General features: G+C 42.3%; 1 protein-coding gene across 1 annotated transcript; it reads left to right on the plus strand.

Moving 5' to 3' along the window:
- nop10 (NOP10 ribonucleoprotein homolog (yeast)) lies at positions 1-3,430 on the plus strand. The gene is made up of 2 exons (XM_080792187.1): positions 1-209; positions 2,385-3,430. Exons 1-2 carry the CDS (start codon positions 156-158, stop codon positions 2,523-2,525), a joined length of 195 nt encoding a protein of 64 aa, XP_080648313.1. The 5' UTR covers positions 1-155; the 3' UTR covers positions 2,526-3,430.
- The last annotated feature ends 15,747 nt before the right edge of the window (positions 3,431-19,177 follow it).

The raw sequence follows: 19,177 nt of genomic DNA on the forward strand, positions 1-19,177 counted from the left end.
GCGAGCAGCATTGCAGCAAGGAAAAGTTCTCCACGTGGAAACCAAGCGAGAAAATCAATACTCCACGTTTTATTCTCTCTAATCTAAACCTTTTTGTTGACGAAAACAACTTCGTTCTTTTCTAAAGCTAACGCGACAGAAAGTATTCGTCCAAGATGTTCCTGCAGTTTTACGACAACGAAGACGGTGTGAGAATCTACACGCTGAAGGTATGTTTACTTTATTCACACCATGGGCTTATTTTTCTGTGCACTAAAACACTTTAATGTGACTCTAGAACAGTGGGGTTTTCATGTCAAGGACCCCCGAATTGACACTAATTATCCCCGCGGACCCCCCATTTGAAGAGATGATGCCAGCAGGGACCCCTGTGAGAAGATTATTTTTAATGGCTCTAGGCTAGCAGTGATTCTCAAGCCGTTTATTTTCAAGGACCCCCAGTTTGACATGCATTAATAGTCTACGGACCCCCATTTAACGATATTTTTTTTAAATCTCTGGGACCCCCAATTTATATTGTAAAAACAATGTTCGTTTAACTCTGAGAGTGTGCAAAATGGTACACTCGGAGTTACAGACCCATACAAGTCCATTTGGTTCCAAACTACCATTTAGCTGGGGACCCCCCTGGAACTCCCTCAAGGACCCCTAGGGGTCCCCGGACCCCACTTTGGGAACCACTGCTTTCAAACCATTTTCATATCAAGGTTTTTTGTTGTTGATTATTTTTTATTATTTATTCTGCATTTGACCCACGGACCACCATCTGATATTTAGCTTCTCAGACCCATTTGACCCCACGGACCACCATCTGATATTTAGCTTCTCAGACCCATTTGACCCCACGGACCACCATCTGATATTTAGCCTCTCAGACCCATTTGACCCCACGGACCACCATCTGATATTTAGCCTCTCAGACCCATTTGACCCACGGACCACCATCTGACGACATTTAGCTTCTCAGACCCATTTGACCCCACGGACCACCATCTGATATTTAGCCTCTCAGACCCATTTGACCCCACGGACCACCATCTGATATTTAGCTTCTCAGACCCATTTGACCCCACGGACCACCATCTGATATTTAGCCTCTCAGACCCATTTGACCCACGGAACCACCATCTGATGACATTTAGCCTCGCAGGTCCAAAACTGAAGAATACTTATTACGTTGTTATCGTTGGCTAAGATTAAATATGTCCACAATTCAATGCTGTGTGAAAACCACTGCTCTAGTCTAGATCATCACAACTTAATGTGACTTCATGTCAGATTTAGGTGGTTTACACTTACAGTAAAATAGCCTCGTTAAGGTTCGACACAAAGGTTTTTAATTTTATTAAAAAAAAATTCCCCTCAAACTTAGCCCTGAAACATGACTGAGGTGTCATGTGAACCATGGCTAAGATCATAACACGAGTCCAAATTTCAATCAATTCTAATTAATTCTAAATAAATCAACTGATTATTTCAAACATTAATGACCAGTACGTGCATTTATTCCCATTTTTTGATGCACAATAGAAATGCTTCATCGGATTCATTTGGCATATCCATCCAAAGTAACAACCACATAATGGTTGCAGAAATCATTTGAACGTGAATTCAACTTTTTTATTACATTATGATCATTCGTTCAAAATGGTAAATAAAGTTGATCTATGTTAATTCACATTACACAATGGTCGGATAACCTGTCACGCTGAACAACTTACACTATGATATTGTGATTATTAAAATGTGTTTGTTAGTAACCTGAGTTGGGACAACCTTCTGTTCTGTCTACAATTCTCACACAATTTATTTTTATTTTAAATAGCCGATCTACAAACTCACGGCCCCACGCCTTGTGGAGATTGTAGATCTGCTATTTTCGGTCACTATTTTCCCACCTCAAGAATAGGGCATGTTGTGGAGTTTTCAAGTGCTTCAAATAAATTGGAGCTAACCTGCTATTAAACTGAGCGAGGTAGTTTCAGCCACCATTTGAACACCATATAAATTATTTTAACTTAGCCCCCCTCTCCACGAAAGTATTTGACAGAATGTGTTTTCTCACCTATCATTAACAGGCTGAACTAAGTATGTATGCACATAAATGTTTTATTTCATTTTTTATTTTCTAAAAAAAAACTCTTAACTGTGATCTATTTGTATAATATTATTTTCATTTGTGTACGTTTTGTTTTTGTTTCTGTGCTAAGTGTATTCTTTTTTCTTTATTTCCTTTGAATGGGGGGGTGGGAAGGGTTTGTACTATGTGATGTGATTGTTTGTAAAGTATGTCTTGTCTTTAAACCTGAAAATGTATAAATAAAATTGTAAAAAAAAAAAAAAAAAACCTTCCCCCCTCTCTCCGACCCCCCTCCCCCCAACAGAAAGTGGACCCTTCGGGCCTGCCCACCAGCTCGGCCCACCCGGCCCGCTTCTCTCCAGACGACAAGTTCTCCCGCCACAGAGTCACCCTGAAGAAACGCTTCAACCTGCTGATCACCCAGCAGCCTCGACCCATCCTGTAGAAGAGCCTGATGGAGGGATGGAGGGAGGGATGGTTGGAGGGATGGAGACAGCCTCGACCCGTCCTGGAGGAAGATGGAAGGATGGAGGGATGGAGGCAGCCTCGACCCGTGATAGAGAGAGATGGAGGGATGGACGCAGCCTTCCTCCGTCCTGGAGGAAGATGGAAGGATGGAGGGATGGAGGCAGCCTCGACCCGTGATAGAGAGAGATGGAGGGATGGACGCAGCCTTCCTCCGTCCTGGAGGGAGGGAGGGATGGATGGATGGAGCTGTCAGCTGTCATTCTCACAAACACCTTCTTAATTTCCTAGGACCTCCACTTTGATAGTTTGATATGCATTTAATTAGGCCGGTGGTTTTAAACCCTTTTCATTGTCTTGTCATTAAGGCCTGTTATTTTGTTCGGCATTTGAGCCTCGTCGCACCACCATTTTCATGAGATTTCGCCTCGACCCAAGCAGCAGACCCCAAACGAAATAATATGTTGTCGTGGTTTGGATATGATTTTTGCCCCATGCTGTATTGATGTGGTGCCATAGGGAGAGATAAAAAGAAAACGTTGATCAAAATGTCAATCATTTTTCATGCTCTAATTGTTGTAGTCTTCTTGTAAGTTAAGTAGCCTAATGCAGCTACGTAACAATAGTTTAACTCTTGAGAGCGTAAAAAATTCGTTGCAGACCTGTAAATGTCCGAAGGATAAATATGGCAGTGGTTCTCAAAAATATGTATTTGGCCGCCGACCCCCCCCCCCCCCCCATATGGAAATGTGTTGTTCCAGGGACCCCCCTACAGAAGCAAGTTTTTTTTAAAGTTCGCTGGGAAAGAATATTCAATATTCAAAGCTCTGTGCCCCATTTTCATAAGATAAAAAAAAATAGCAGATCTACACCTGTAACTCGTGTGCTTGTATATCTGCTGAAGTTTAAAATAATGGTTAAAGTGGTTAAAAAGCTATGAGGCAACACGGATGCAGGCTCAGATTTTCATGATGCCAGATATATGATGGGGCGACTTTGTGTGGCTCCCTTTTGTTTTCATGTAATTTGCTGGTGAGGTTGAGGTGACATTTTATTTCTTTTGTGCTATAGGAGGAGGCTTTTTGTTTAGTTTTTATTTTTTTCCCTTCAGATGTGGTTGCTTGCATAACATGTGAATATTATGAATGATTGTAGTTTTTCATTGTCTGTGAGTGTGTTCACACACACACACACACACACAGCGCAAACTTGATTGACTTTAACAAGTGCAGTTTGTGATGATTCTTCCCCATTTTTTTTTTGTTTATAAATAAATATTACAAATGAAAAAGCTTCTTACTGGCATGTAAAATACAAAGTTGGTCATTGTTTACTTTATATAATATATATATTCATTTTAATATCGAGTTGCAATTTACCAATTTAGGAATTTAGCAGATGCTAAAGAACAAAACATGGTAATGCATCAAATACATCAAAATAGTCCTGAATCATATGTAAGTTGATTTTATATATATAATTTAAAAATGTTATATTGTGGAGTACTAGTCTGATATAAACAATATAGCCCTAAATTAACAAAGGCAAGGATTAGACGGCGACGTCACAATTATGACGTAGGCTCGTGACCCCGGTCCATAGATGAACATCCTCTTGCCCGTGACGTCACCGTCGAACCCTTGCTGGCTTCATCGTCACTGCGCACGCGCGAACTCGAACGGCACAAGCGGTCGAGCGACCAGTGTTGCCATGTCCGCTTCTTATAAGTGACTTTGGGCTCGTTTCTCTGTAAAGTAGCTTGATGTAATAATAGATATTTGCTGGGAGTGTTTTATTTGTTTCTAAATTGTATTGGTTCATTTTCTGGGCTTGTTTCCTAATCATGTTGTTTAAACCAGTGGTTCCCAAACTTTTTCATGTCAAAGACCCCCAAATTTAATTTTCTTTAGTCCGTGGACCACCATTTTAAAAGATATGCCAGGCAGGGACCCCCTATGAGAGAAGTTAGTGATTCTTAACCCGTTTTATTTCAAGGCCCCCCCAGTGTGACATGCATTAGTCTACGGACCTCCATTTAATCTATCTTTCTATCTCTGGGACCCCAATTTAATTATGTTGTAAAATCAATTAATTTATTAATGGTACAAATGGAACCAAAACGGATCCATTTGGTTCCATTTGTACACTCAGAGAGTTGGGTCCATTTGGTTCCGAACTATTATTTAGCTGGGGGCCTGGAATTCCCTCAAGGACCCCTGGGGGTCCCCGGACCCCACTTTTGGAACCAATGGTTTTAATTTAAACCCTGGCATTCTCATACATTTCCATGTCAAGGACCCCCACATTAATGTACCAGTATTCTATTGTACCGAATATTTAAGACCACTTCATATTTAAGAACAAGACTGCAAAATTATGGGGAAAAAGAACATTGAATGTCAAATTAGTCTATATCAGGGGTGGGCAAATGGTGGCCCTGGGGGCCACATGCGGCCCCCACATTCACCTAATGCGGTGGCCCTGACGTTAATATCAGAATACTGATTGTTTTCAGCGGTTAGGATTCCAAACCCGCTTTAATTACTTCATGACTATAGTATTAAATGACTATAGTACTTAATGACTAGTATTAAATGACTAGTACTTAATGACTAGTATTAAATGACTAGTATATACTTAATGACTAGTATTACAATGTTATTGTCTTTTTGTGTCCAATGTAGTTATGTTAACAGTTCATAAAGTTAACAGAACTATAACTAAAATGCTTTTGAAATTCAACAAAAAGGTTACTTTTCAGGATTCCAATTCAAAAATAGCAAAAGATTATTCAGGTTTTCAATTCAAAAATATCCGATCTACAAGCTCATTAGCGACGCGTTTTGACTTGAGCTTGTAGATTGGCTATTTTTGCTACGACATTAATATGCACTGTGGCCCTCTGGACTGAGTGTGGAAATATATCAGGCCCTCGCCATCGACAAAGTTGAAATAGTCCCCGATTATAATACGACGCAGTTTTTTTACGATATATTTTCCATTGGGAAAAAAAACACGTAATCTTATATTCAGGGCAGACCATATTTTGTGCCAATGTAGGCTATATTGTAAAATCTATTTTTATGTAACTGTACAAATGGACCCTAAAGGGGGTGTGTAAAGTTCCCTTAGTTTGTACACTCTCAGAGTTTAGTTTACAGACCCGTAAGGGTCCATTATTTGGTTCCTATAGCTATAACTATCTCATTTAGCTGTGGCGGACCCCCTGGAACTCCCTCAGGGACCCCCGGGGGTCCCGGCCGGACCCCACCTTGAGAACCAGCGGTATAGTGACCCTATAGGGGGCCTATATATACACCTACACTTTGGGGCTTGTCTTTTTCATAGACACGGTTGCTTGTTTCTCTCTCACCCCTCAGAGTCCCACCCACCCCAAAGAAAAACCTGGCAACCACACTGCGAGCGACGGCAAGCCCAACAGGACAACTCACACACAACACGCACCGTAACCGTTCTCCGCGCTGGACCCTAGTAGTCTGTAGTCTCTGTCTGTTGTTGAACAAAGTGCCGACGGACGACCACAGCAGGCGCAGAGAGAGAGAGAGAGAGAGAGGACCCCCTGCCTGCCTGCCCTGTCGCGGACCACCTCACCTCACCGCGTCTCGTCTCTTCTCTTCTCACATGGAAGCTTATTGTTGAACGAGGATTCGAACCCTCCTCTCCACCCGTCCCCAAGGTAGGCTATATGTAATGCTGCTGCTCTGGGCTTTGTGTGTGTGTGTGTGTGTGTATGTGTGACTGTCGCTATGAATGGGAACATGTCACATAATATTATTGTAGGAGAAGACACAGCATGTCTAGCCTACTTAGTAGCTACAGACAGACAGGCCGACAGACTGACTGGACGCATTGATTAATTAAACATTCATTTTATGTCACTAGTATGCCGAATGGGAACATTTCAAAACCCCGAAAGGCACAAACAAGACAGTCAATACAAAATACTGTAACTGTGTGTGTGTCTGTGGGCGACACCGTCCATGATATCACTTTGTTTACAACAGGGTCCACCATTTTCAATTCATCAGGAGACAAATAAAAACATCCCACACTGTGTATAGATCTGTTGATGTAGACTACACCCCCCCCCCCCCAACCCCATATCTGCATCGTTGCAACAACAACGCTTTGATGACTGACGCAAAGATGCAGCAATGTGCTACCATAATAAAGCATCGCAGACACTGCAACAATGTAGCGAAAACACTGCAATAAGCAGCAACCCCTCAAAACATAATCACACAGTCACATACAGTCAACTCACTTCATTTATGTCGAGGAGAGATGTATATAAAAATGCGATGTTTCTTTTGATCACGGCAATTAGTTTAATAGGAGGAGGGACTGTCTCTGTCTGAGTGGGACCCCGGCCAGCCCCCCCAAAACCGTGTATGGTAGCAACATGTAATGCGACGATGGCTACTGTCTGTAACTAAGTAACTATAATGTAATCCCGCGAGTATTATTATTGGCAACAATGTAACCCACGCCAATAAATAAAGTATACAAAGTTACCAGGCAGCAGCCTATAGCTGCTGCCTGTAGGCTGACTCGATGACTAACGCGGATTCGCTGGACATCAATATATCCTCTTATCATGTGGCCAGGCAGAACGAACTGTACTCTGTGTACCCGGTCTGTGTGTACCACTGTACCCGGTCTTACTTACTGTACCCGGCCGGACCGGGGTGGGGCGTACCTGTTGACGACATACTGTACTATAGTTGTTGTTAGTTACTGTGAAAAGGGCACGCCAATTCAAACGTGCGATTGTTTTTAAGGAAATGGATCCATTCGGATACATATGTGGCTTATTATTATCGTGTGTTGTGTGTGTGTGTGTGTGTGTGTGTGTGTGTGTGTGTGTGTGTGTGTGTGCGCGCGCGCGTGTGGAAGGAACTGGTTTGGTGTGGTTAGTTGTAGTAGGGAGCTGCTGCGTGCGTACACAAACACGCACGCCTGCCGCATTGCCTCCTTGCCATCTCCTTGCCATTCCTCTCAACAAGAGACAGACATTCAATGATTCACAGATATGATGAATTTATAGCTTATCTTACACCCGAATATATATATATATATATATATATATATATATATATATATATATATAATATTATTATAATCAGGCGCTGTGAGCTTATAAATGTGATATTTTTGCCATAGAAGTGAAGGGAACCCCCTGTTTCTGGGGACTCAGGCACGTGCAGAGTGTTGTGTTAGAGGGGCAGGGGCTGAAATTCCATAAGAGGGCACTTTTGGGGCGGAAATAGCAGATCTACAAGCTCACAACGCGTCGGGCTGCGACGTGCTGAGAGCTTGTAGATCAGCTATTTTTTGCGGTGTGTGTAGGTCTACGACATGGATTTCTAAACAAATTACTGTGTTCAAGTTCAGGAGACTTCAATTCTCCTGAACGCTGCCTTCCGGCATGACATGGAAGGAGAAAGGAGTGGCATTTTGCATTTCTTTCACTATGTAGTAAATGCTACATTCGTGGTCTGGAAAGGGCCGTTGTTTTACAGACGGGTGAAAGGGCAGTTGTTTTACAGACTGCAGTGAAAGGGCAGTTGTTTTACAGACGGGTGAAAGGGCAGTTGTTTTACAGACGGGGTGAAAGGGCAGTTGTTTTACAGACTGCAGTGAAAGGGCAGTTGTTTTACAGACTGCAGTGAAAGGGCAGATGTTTTACAGACCTGTGAAAGGGCAGTTGTTTTACAGACGGGGTGAAAGGGCAGTTGTTTTTCCAGACGGGTAAAAGGGCTGATGTTTTACAGACGGGTTAAAGGGCAGTTGTTTTACAGACGGGGTGAAAGGGCAGTTGTTTTACAGACGGGTGAAAGGGCAGTTGTTTTACAGACTGCAGTGAAAGGGGCAGTTGTTTTACAGACGGGTGAAAGGGCAGTTGTTTTACAGACGCGTGAAAGAACAGTTGTTTTACAGACTGCAGTGAAAGGGCAGTTGTTTTACAGACGGGGTAAAAGGGCAGGGGACTGGAGCCCCCTTTGACGTCTGTGTGTGCACGCCCCTGTGGGGACTCCCCTCCTCCAGTGTAGTAGCAGTCAGTTAGTATATTGTTGTGGCGCTCACAGTGAGCGAGACCAGTGCAGTCCTTCTTCTTCCTCTTATGATGGTAGCTCTGTGCTTTAACCCATTCTGACCTGAGATCAGATTCATACGAGGTTTCCACCGGACACACACTGTTCTGATGAACCCATTCTGACCTGAGATCAGATTTAAAAAAATGTCAGTCGCTCTTCGATTTTTCAAAAATAGCAGACCTACAAGCTCGTAGCGCGCCACTCGGTGGCGCGCTATGAGCTTGTAGATCTGCTATTTTTCAGTAGCTAAAGCATAACATGATGCTAAACACCAATAAAAGCTCTCGTAGCCTGTAGCTTTTATTGAGAAAAGTCGGTTTGAGGGAAAAGGAATTTGCCGCCTGTTGTTCCTGCCTGTCGCCTACAAAACAATACTACAACATGACGTAACCATATCATCCACTCCTGACAGGATCATATACCCTAAATGAAATGGTGCCCAGGCTAGCTGAATATAGGAGGGACTAGCGCCCCTCAAAAAAAGGTGTTTGTCCATTTTTCCTATTTTCTTGTACTTGAAAATCTAACTTTCTCAATGGAAGAGTATACATGTCGGGAGAACCAGATTCAGTCGAGGTTTTAGTTTTATTGGTACATGGTTGTGTGAGTAAAAGCGGTTTTAGTTTTATTGGTACATTGGTTGTGTGAGTAAAAGACGTTTTAGTTTTATTGGTACATTGGTTGTGTGAGTAAAAGACGTTTTAGTTTTATTGGTACATGGTTGTGTGAGTAAAAGACGTTTTAGTTTTATTGGTACATGGTTGTGTGAGTAAAAGACGTTTTAGTTTTATTGGTACATGGTTGTGTGAGTAAAAGACGTTTTAGTTTTATTGGTACATTGGTTGTGTGAGTAAAAGACGTTGTAGTTTTATTGGTACATTGGTTGTGTGAGTAAAAGACGTTTTAGTTTTATTGGTACATTGGTTGTGTGAGTAAAAGACGTTTTAGTTTTATTGGTACATGGTTGTGTGAGTAAAAGACGTTGTAGTTTTATTGGTACATTGGTTGTGTGAGTAAAAGCGGTTTTAGTTTTATTGGTACATTGGTTGTGTGAGTAAAAGACGTTTTAGTTGTATTGGTACATTGGTTGTGTGAGTAAAAGACGTTTTAGTTTTATTGGTACATGGTTGTGTGAGTAAAAGACGTTTTAGTTTTATTGGTACATGGTTGTGTGAGTAAAAGACGTTTTAGTTTTATTGGTACATTGGTTGTGTGAGTAAAAGACGTTGTAGTTTTATTGGTACATTGGTTGTGTGAGTAAAAGACGTTTTAGTTTTATTGGTACATGGTTGTGTGAGTAAAAGCGGTTTTGTTTTCCGGTTCATTCATTCATGGTTCATTCGCGGTTCATCGGCGCCTCGCGGCACAAACATGCCCTAGTGAACCCAACTGTCTGCGCCTTAACCCATTCTGACCTGAGATCAGATTTATACGAGGTTTCCACTGGACACACACTGGCCTAATTAGCCCATTCTGACCTGAGATCAGATTTAAAAAAAAGTATTTTTAATTTTTTTTTTCTTCTGAAAAACCTCATGTTTCTATATCAGTGGTTCTCAATATTTCATGTCGAGGACACCAAAAATCATATGTAATATGCCGCCGAAAGATTTGAGTTAAAAACTGACAAGAATATATATATTCAAAGATTTGAGGCACAACATTTTCACGATTTAAAAAAAATTGCAGACCTACAAGCTCATAGCGCGCCACTCGGTGGCGCGCTATGAGCTTGTAGATCTGCTATTTTTCAATAGCTAAAGTATAACATAATGCTTTAGTTAAAACACCAAAAGGGGTTCTCCTGTCCAGAATGGGTTAAGAACGCTGAATGCACGGCTGTGGGCTTTTGTCATTTCACCTCACGGTGGCACGTTTAATTAATTATGTACACACACCTGGCACATGACGCTAATATTCTGAAGAACATGTACAGGTACGTACACACCTGCATAGCACACTAATATTCTGAAGACTATGCATGTACACACTTTATTTTACCTTTATTTAATTAACCAGTAAAAACACGTCGAGACTGCGTCTCTTTTTGAAGTGGCCAAGAGGCAGAAATAAAATGACACTTCAATGCCACAACATTGTACATGACCCACTTCTTTACACCTGTAAACTTGTGACAGTCACATGACAATAAAGTCGATTCTCGGAGTCAGACTTTGTAACGGTAATAATTGTAAACATTTAAACAATAAAAAAAAAAAAAGGAAATCAACAAAAGAAAAATCACAGAATATAGCAGCAATATTAGTAGTAAGACAGGATAGCAACCTCCAAGCACTGCAGATGTGCCAGTTGTTGTATTAACCCATTCTGTGTCGGGAAGGGGAACCACCTTTTGGTGTTTTAAAGCATTATGTTATACTTTAGCTATTGAGAAACAGCAGATCTACAAGCTCATAGCGCGGCACCGAGTGCTTGTAGGTCTGCTATTTCTGACAAATCGTGAAAATCTTTGAATATATATATTATTACAGAGTGAACATTTTAACTCAAATCTTCCCCGGAACAACATATTTTCAGATGGGCGCGCAGAGGCATATATTACATATATTTTTTGGGGTCCTTGACATGAAATATTGAGCACCACTGATACGGAAACATGAGGTTTTTCAGAAAACCGTCAGGATTTAGAAGACATTTTTTAAATGTCGACGTCAGGCCTAAATGCGTTAACGTACTCTTATTTTTAAAATGTATTTTTTATCCCACGATTTTGTAACCCATTTTTCACCCCCGTGTCAATCATCTAATGTGATCCTGGGCTCTACACACCCTCCACCAACCTAGTCCCCATATATGGGGGACAAGGGGAGAGCAACCTAGTCCCCATATATGGGGGACATGGGGAGACCAACCTAGTCCCCATATATGGGGGACAAGGGGAGAGCAACCTAGTCCCCATATATGGGGGACAAGGGGAGAGCAACGGACTTGAACTCATGCTTCCTTCATGCCTGAGTGTCCAAGTTGCTCCTTTACACCTGACAGGGGGGAGTTTCCCTGGTTGGACGTATAGCGCGTGGAAGGAACACGTTATTCCAACCAGTTCCTTTCCCCTCCATCAGGCGCCTCGGCTGGCCAGGGGGAGGCAGTTTAGAGACCAGGATTACTGCATGTTTTTGTGAGGGTACCTACCCTATAGGGGACACGGGGAGAACATGCAAACTCCACACAGAAAGGTACTCTTAAAATAACATTTTATTCAGGCACAACTCCAGGCCATTTGGGATAGCTTTGACACCGCATGCATGGCTGCTTGCTATACTGTCTCCTTGAGAGCGTCAGGAAAATGCATCATCATAAATAATGATCATTTTCAAGAGGTTGCAGAACTATAGACCAGTGGTTTTCAACCTTATTTCATATCGGAGCCCATTTATTTTCCAGCATTTGAGGAGCCACGGCACGGACCACCATTTGATGGCATTTAGAATCGCTGACCCTAAACTAAAGAATTTTGTTATCGTTGGACAAGATTCTGTCCACAATTCCATGCTGTATTGATAGTAATCTGGGAACTAAATCGTTACCAAGAAATGTCTTCACCAATGTGTTTCTAAAGGTGTCTAATAACATGTACTAAAAGTTTGAAATTCAACTCCTGTGGGAAATTGAGTTATTAGCATAATATGTGACCATACCCATAACATCCTATATAAGGCCAAAAGGTAGCATGTGACATATGAAACTAGGGTGTTTTCATGATTCTGAATCCATTCCAAGCATTAGTTTTGCACAAAAAACACTCCTTGGGCTAAATTAGGCCATATCCACTTGACCAAATGTGCTGACCTCATCACGTTTGTGATGACGGCTATGGCCGTTTTCCTCCCAAGGAGTGTTTTTTGTGCAACACTAATGTTTGGAATGGATTCAGAATCATGAAAACCCCCTAGTTTCACATGTCACATGCTACTGAAAGAATGATGACATTTGGACTTTTTTATATAGGATGTTATGGGTATGGTCACATATTATGCTATTAACTCAATTTCCCACAGGAGTTGAATTTCAAACTTTTGTTATTAGACACATTTAGGAACACATTGGTGAAGACATTTCTTGGTAACGATTTAGTTCCCAGATTGGTCAAATACCTGATAAAATGCCCTTACTATGATGACGTTGGTGCCATGGGAGAGACAACAGGCAAAACGTTGATCGACCTAGCATAGCCTAATGCAGTTTAACAATAATTCTACTCTTGAGCGTGTCAAATGAAACCAAATGGAACCCGGCCGGCATCTGGTTTCATTTTACGCTCTCAACAAATGGTTAAAAGATCTAAGTGTTAAAGATCTAATAGTTACAGATCTAATAATAATATGGGTCCATTTGGTTTACCAACTCTCCATCATCATTTACCTGGGGACCACCTGGAACCCCCGGCCTAAAGGACCACTGTGGTGGTCCCCGGACCACTGGTTTTAAAACTAGTGAACTATATAGTCAGTGAGCCTTTGAAGCAGCTGTCAGATGGTTCAGTAAACAGACACTAGCCTCCCAGACTCTCTGCTCTGAGCCCAACGCTGGTGTCTTTTTATATTTGCATAAAAAGGAGAAATGGATGACCAGGCGTTGTCCGTAGGAACTACTCCACGCACGCACGCACGCACGCACCCACGCACCCACCCACACACGCACGCACGCACCCACACACGCACGCACGCACCCACGCACGCACCCACACACGCACGCACGCACCCACACACGCACGCACGCACGCACGCACACACGCACAGTCACACACGCACAGTCGCACACAGACTGAGACGTGGAAGCTTGTGGCAACAAGACACAACAAATGGTGACGTTGGAGTTGGACGTGAAACATTGCATTAGCTGCACAGCTCTAGGCCTGTCTGTCACCCATCATTACGTAATCGTCTTAATTGCAACGATTATTTGACATGATCGCAAATAATTGTTTTGCATAGTCATGATTCGTAATCGTTGAAACATGTTCATTCATGGCACATTTTCCCTCCAAAATAGCAGCAATAGCAGATCTACAACGTATACGTCGTATACAGCTTACGATAACGTGTCTCAAAGTGATGTGTTGCAAGTAGGGTTGTCCCAGAGCCATGTAATATAGAAGAGTTACGACATTGAGGGGGCAGAAACAGAGCGCTTGAGCACTGTTCATGCAGCCTGAACTGAGACAAGCTGGAGTTGGAAATACATTGTTTACAACGAGGGGCGGGCGGCGCAAATAAGAGCTATTTTAGGCATGTGTGCAACATCACAACTGTTTTAAAGTATTGTACAGTAACAACTAAAGTCTCTGTAATGTTTATGTTGTGCTATTACTACAAAACAATCTAAAATAAAGGGATTTAAGATCATTGAAGCTGGGCTGTTGCCCTGCTGAGTCCAATGCATTTCTGCCTATACTTCCAGTCCAGGCCTTTGTCCCTGTTGGTTGTCTCCCATTCTCAATAGAAGTGTATGTAGGAGAGCCTCCATTGTTGGACTGAAGCCTCATGAAGTGAACGGAGTTTGCGTAACTCTGTCTATACTCTAAGGCTCTGGGTTGTCCCGGTTCTGATCACGTGATCATGTGATCGGATCGGGGGCAGCGGTGGCCTAAAGGGTTAGGAGGAGCGCTCTTGTTGCCGGTTCGATTCCCCGGACCTCACGGTGTGTGTGGCTGTCTGTGTGTGTGGCTGTCTGTTTCTATGTGCAGGGCGTTGCTGAAAATGAGCTCGGCTACTTCCCTGGGTAAATAAAGAATAAAACATGTGATCGGATTCGGGACATCCCTGTAGTATCAATATTATATCCATATCATGATACTAGACTGGATACTGTCTGTGATTTGGGATATTGTACTGTTGTGATGTGTTCTATAAAAATATAAATGGAAAGGAACTGGTTGGAATAACGTGTTCCTTCCACGCGTTATACGTCCAACCAGGGAAACTCCCCCCTGTCAGGTGTAAAGGAGCAACTTGGACACTCAGGCATGAAGGAAGCATGAGTTCAAGTCCGTTGCTCTCCCCTTGTCCCCCATATATGGGGACTAGGTTGGTCTCCCCTTGTCCCCCATATATGGGGACTAGGTTGGAGGAGGGTGTGTAGAGCCCAGGATCACATTAGATTGACACAGGGGTGAAAAATGGGTTACAAAATAATATATATATAAAAATATAAATATCAGATCGGGAAAGTTCGGTGTCGTCATGTCCGTCGGCAGGTATACTCAAAATCAAATCGGATCGGGAGTCTTGAAACGTGAGCGGGACATCCCTCGTTGTTAGCTTGTAGATCAGCTTTTTCTTTTAAAGTAGTATAACATTGTTAAATATGTATTTATTTTTGGGGTCATATCTGCCCTGTGTGATTGTTGACCACGAAGCCTAAAAGGCAAACAGAAATTCAGTTTTTTATCCATCATGAGTTTCACATGTTCAAAACGTCAAAACGCTAACTCACAATTATGATCTGTGAGTCAACTTAAATGTTGTAATCATGACAGGCAGCCCTCTCTCTCTCTCTCTCTCTCTCTCTCTCTGTCTCTCTCTCTCTCTCTCTCTCTCTCTCTCTCTCTCTCTCTCTCTCTCTCTCTCTCTCTCTCTCTCTCTCTCTCTCTCTCTCTCTCTCTTTCTCTCTCTCTCTCTCTCTCTGTCTCAGCTCTCTCTCTCTCTCTCTCTCTGTCTCAGCTCTCTCTCTCTCTCTCTCTCTCTCTCTGTCTCAGCTCTCTCTCTCTCTCTCTCTTTGTCTTGCGAAACCTGAACCTGACCTCCTACTCCTACTTTTCATACAGTCAGTCAGCCCAGAACGTGCGTGTGCGTGCGTGCATGCGTGTGTGTGTGTGTGTGTGTGTGTGTGTGGGCGACTGCGTGTGCACGTGCGTGTCAGTCAGCAGGGCAGAATTAACATACAAGGAAGTGCGTCTAGTCTCCGCACGGGGAGAGAGAGAGAGAGAGAGAGAGAGGATGGCAGAGAGCACTGCCACTGGCCCAACCAGTTGGAACCGCTCTCATATAATAATTAAATTATGAACCAACCAACCACACACACACACACACACACACACACACACACACCACACACACACACACACACACACACACAGTCACACACACACCACACACACACACACACACACACACACACACACACACACACACACAAAAGCCACAACTCAACCATCCAGCCGTGGTTTCTCACGGAGGGGGGGGGGTCAGTGTCCCTCTCTGGTCAGTTGACTTTTCCATGACCCCCCTCCCAGGTTATTGGTTTACCTTCACCTATTATCCATAGATTATATAAAATGACTGTAACGTTTAACAGAGTTTATTTCGTAGACTATAACATACTGTACTGTGACGAAGAATGACTGTAACGTTTAACAGTTTATTTCGTAGACTAACATACTGTAATAACGTACTGTGACGAAGAATGTTTCGTCGACTACCTTTTTCTTTTAATCACCGTCGGTCGGCGGAAACTAAATTAAAACTACGGTGACTAAAACTAAGACTAAATGTATTGGCAATAGAGCGTCGCAGTCCCGCCCCCCTCGAGAGACCCGGAAAAGAAATCGCCGTTCATTTTCCTCCTAGGCATTTCTTAAAGTATTTATTTAAAGACTGTTACGCCGCGGACAAAGACAACTCGGATCGTGACAAATCATGACAATGAACACAATGTTTTGGGGCCGATCAAATCATTAGAAAGAAGAAAAGAAAGTCAGGAGACACAACACTATTTGTTTTGTTTTTCGTCTTATAAATTATTTGATCGGCCCCAAAACATTGTGTTCATTGTCATGATTTGTCACGATCCGAGTTGGCTTTGTCCGCGGCGTAACCGTCTTTAAATACATTAAATAAGAAGTGCCGATGGGAGAATGCATTGGGGTTTCATTTCCTGGGCCACTCGTTGTTCTGAAAGGGGGAGGGACTACGGTGCTCTATAGTGGACAAGATGTCATTCTACACCTGCGGTTGCATGCTGAAAATAGCCAATCTACAAGCTCACAACGCGTCGCAGCGCGACGCGTTGTGAGCTTGTAGATTCGGCTATTTTCTAAAGAATGGTGCATGGTGAATTTGTTGACTTAGTTTGTTTCCCCCCTCTCTCTCTCTCTCTCTCTCTCTCTCTCCATGTGAGCTAAATTTAAATAGTTGCTCCTTTAATCTTTTTCCCATACAGGCATTGTGACCTCTTACCGTACTGTACTGTACTGTACACACTGGGGTTATGAAAACCCACCTCTTCAGACTCCACCATGGCCCATGTAGCACTTGCCCTAGCCTATAGCCTCTTAGATATCATTTCATGTAGACTTGGATAGTATTTTAGACAGACTTATAGCTCGTTACGTAGACGGCACTAGAATTGCATTTTATGTAGTCATAGCACTTTATAGTACACATGTATATTGTATAATATATAATATAGTATAGTATAGTGATGCACTGAATATTCACAGAATATGCATTTTCGGCCCATTCAGTTTCGGCCCAAATAGGCAGAAAATATATCACCGAAATAGTGTATGCATTAATGCATCAAATGAGCTGAATAAATGTTTTATGGACATAATAATAATAGTGATTATTATTTAAGTTAAGTTTTGCCATAACCATAACATAACATAACATTTGTAGATCAAACTCAGGTTAATGGGTTAAGTGGGGATACTAAAACAGCGATATTCAGTTACACTTCATACCAATGATACTGTGCGGGTGTAGGTATGTTAAGTGATAACCACTTTCAAATTTTCCAAACATCTACAAGCTTGTAGGTCAACAATCTTTGCTATTTGTTGCACAACAAAGTATATAGTGCGTAAGTGACATCCTGGACTAGACCTGTCTGGCTGAAACATTGTGGTTGCAAGGACTGACCTTCTGACCTTTCAGCTACAGGACTGTGTCACAGTCATTACCCGGTGATTGAGAGATAATTTATTCTGTACTTACTCTGTATAAACATACTATTTTAACTAGTGATGCCCCGAATATTCAGCCGCAGAAAATGTTCGGACAGAAAATGGCAAAAAATGCATTTCTCGGCCATTCGGTTTCGGCCCCAATAGGCAGAAATATATCACCGAATAGTGTATGCAATTAATGCATTCAGAAGAGCTGAATACATGTTTTATGGACCCATAATAGTGATTATTATTTAAGTTACGTTTTGCCATAACCATTTATTTTGCCATAAATCAGGTAGCTTAAGGTACGGCCATGACAGCAATGGTAGGAAAAAAGATGTATAATATTAATCATATTCGGATATTCGGTATTCGGTTTTCGCCCAACTGTTTCCTATATTCGGTATTCGGTTTCGGCCAAGAATTTCCTTTCGGTGCATCCTAGTATAGTATGTATAGTTAACATAGATACTCCACTGTACGTTCTTAGTTCATAGATGATCATGATAACTACTTTTTATATAATGTGATGTATGACATGCTTTTTGTTTTTGCTTAAATGTAAGTCGCTCTGGATCAAGAGCGTCTGCTAAATGCCTAAATTGTAAATTTATGCCAAAGCACTTTAGTCATCTAAACAAACATAATATGAGATCAACATAGATAAGATAGTTTATCTGTCTCGGTCATGGTTTATCCAAAATTATTACATACAATAAAAACAGGGTTTGACAACATGATACAGTTGACCGAAAAGGAAAGGGCTGAGGCCGAAGCTTATTAATTATGCCCAACCTTTTTGAGATTTCAGCAATCTCATATATAAGGACACAAGTAAATAAGGAATCCGTTTTTCCACATTGCTGCATTTTTCTAATGAAAAGTATTAACCCCATTCTGACCTGAGCATCAGATTCATGCGAGGTTTCCACTGGACACACACTGGTCTGATGAACCCATTCTGACCCGAGATCAGATTCTAAAAAATGTCAGTCGTTCTTCGATTTTTCAAAAATAGCAGACCTACAAGCTCGTAGCGCGCCACTCGGTGGCGCGCTATGAGCTTGTAGATCTGCTATTTTTCATAGCTAATAACGTGATGCTAAACACCAACATGGGTTCCGTTCAGAATGGGTTAAACAAGATCATGTAGAAAGAAAAAAATCTGATCAAAAAAGGCTGGTGAAAAAGCACTACATGAACATTGTTCTGAATCCTGTTTTCTCTTTGTTCCTTTCTATCTGTCTGTCTGTCCTTCCTCCTCCCCCTCCCCCCTCCCCTCCCCTCTCCCCCCCCCTCCCCCCCCTCCCTCTGCCCCTCTCCTGACCTCCTTACACTCACTGAACTCCCGTTGTTATCATCGCATCATCCTCACACACGACTGACCGGGTCGTCCTCATCACGGCAGATAGAAGAAGATACTGGGTTTATTTATCGTCACCTCCTCCTCATCCTCCTCCTCCTCCGGCCTGTTCACCCGAAGAAGAAGAGAAGAGGAAGAGAAAGGGGACTTACAACACTAGACGAAGCACTAACGAAGCAGCCCCAGTCGCGTATAAATCCGTATCAACATTTAACAGAGAGAGAGAGTGGAGAACACAA

Source organism: Protomyctophum bolini (assembly GCF_963924005.1).
Source record: "Protomyctophum bolini genome assembly, chromosome: 20".
NCBI lineage: Eukaryota > Metazoa > Chordata > Actinopteri > Myctophiformes > Myctophidae > Protomyctophum > Protomyctophum bolini.

Excerpts from the sequence above, each read along its gene's own strand:
- nop10 (XM_080792187.1), top strand. The coding sequence starts at position 156 with ATGTTCCTGCAGTTTTACGACAACGAAGACGGTGTGAGAATCTACACG. Across the intron at positions 210-2,384 it reads TGAGAATCTACACGCTGAAG|AAAGTGGACCCTTCGGGCCT; the intron begins GTATGTTTACTT and ends TCCCCCCAACAG.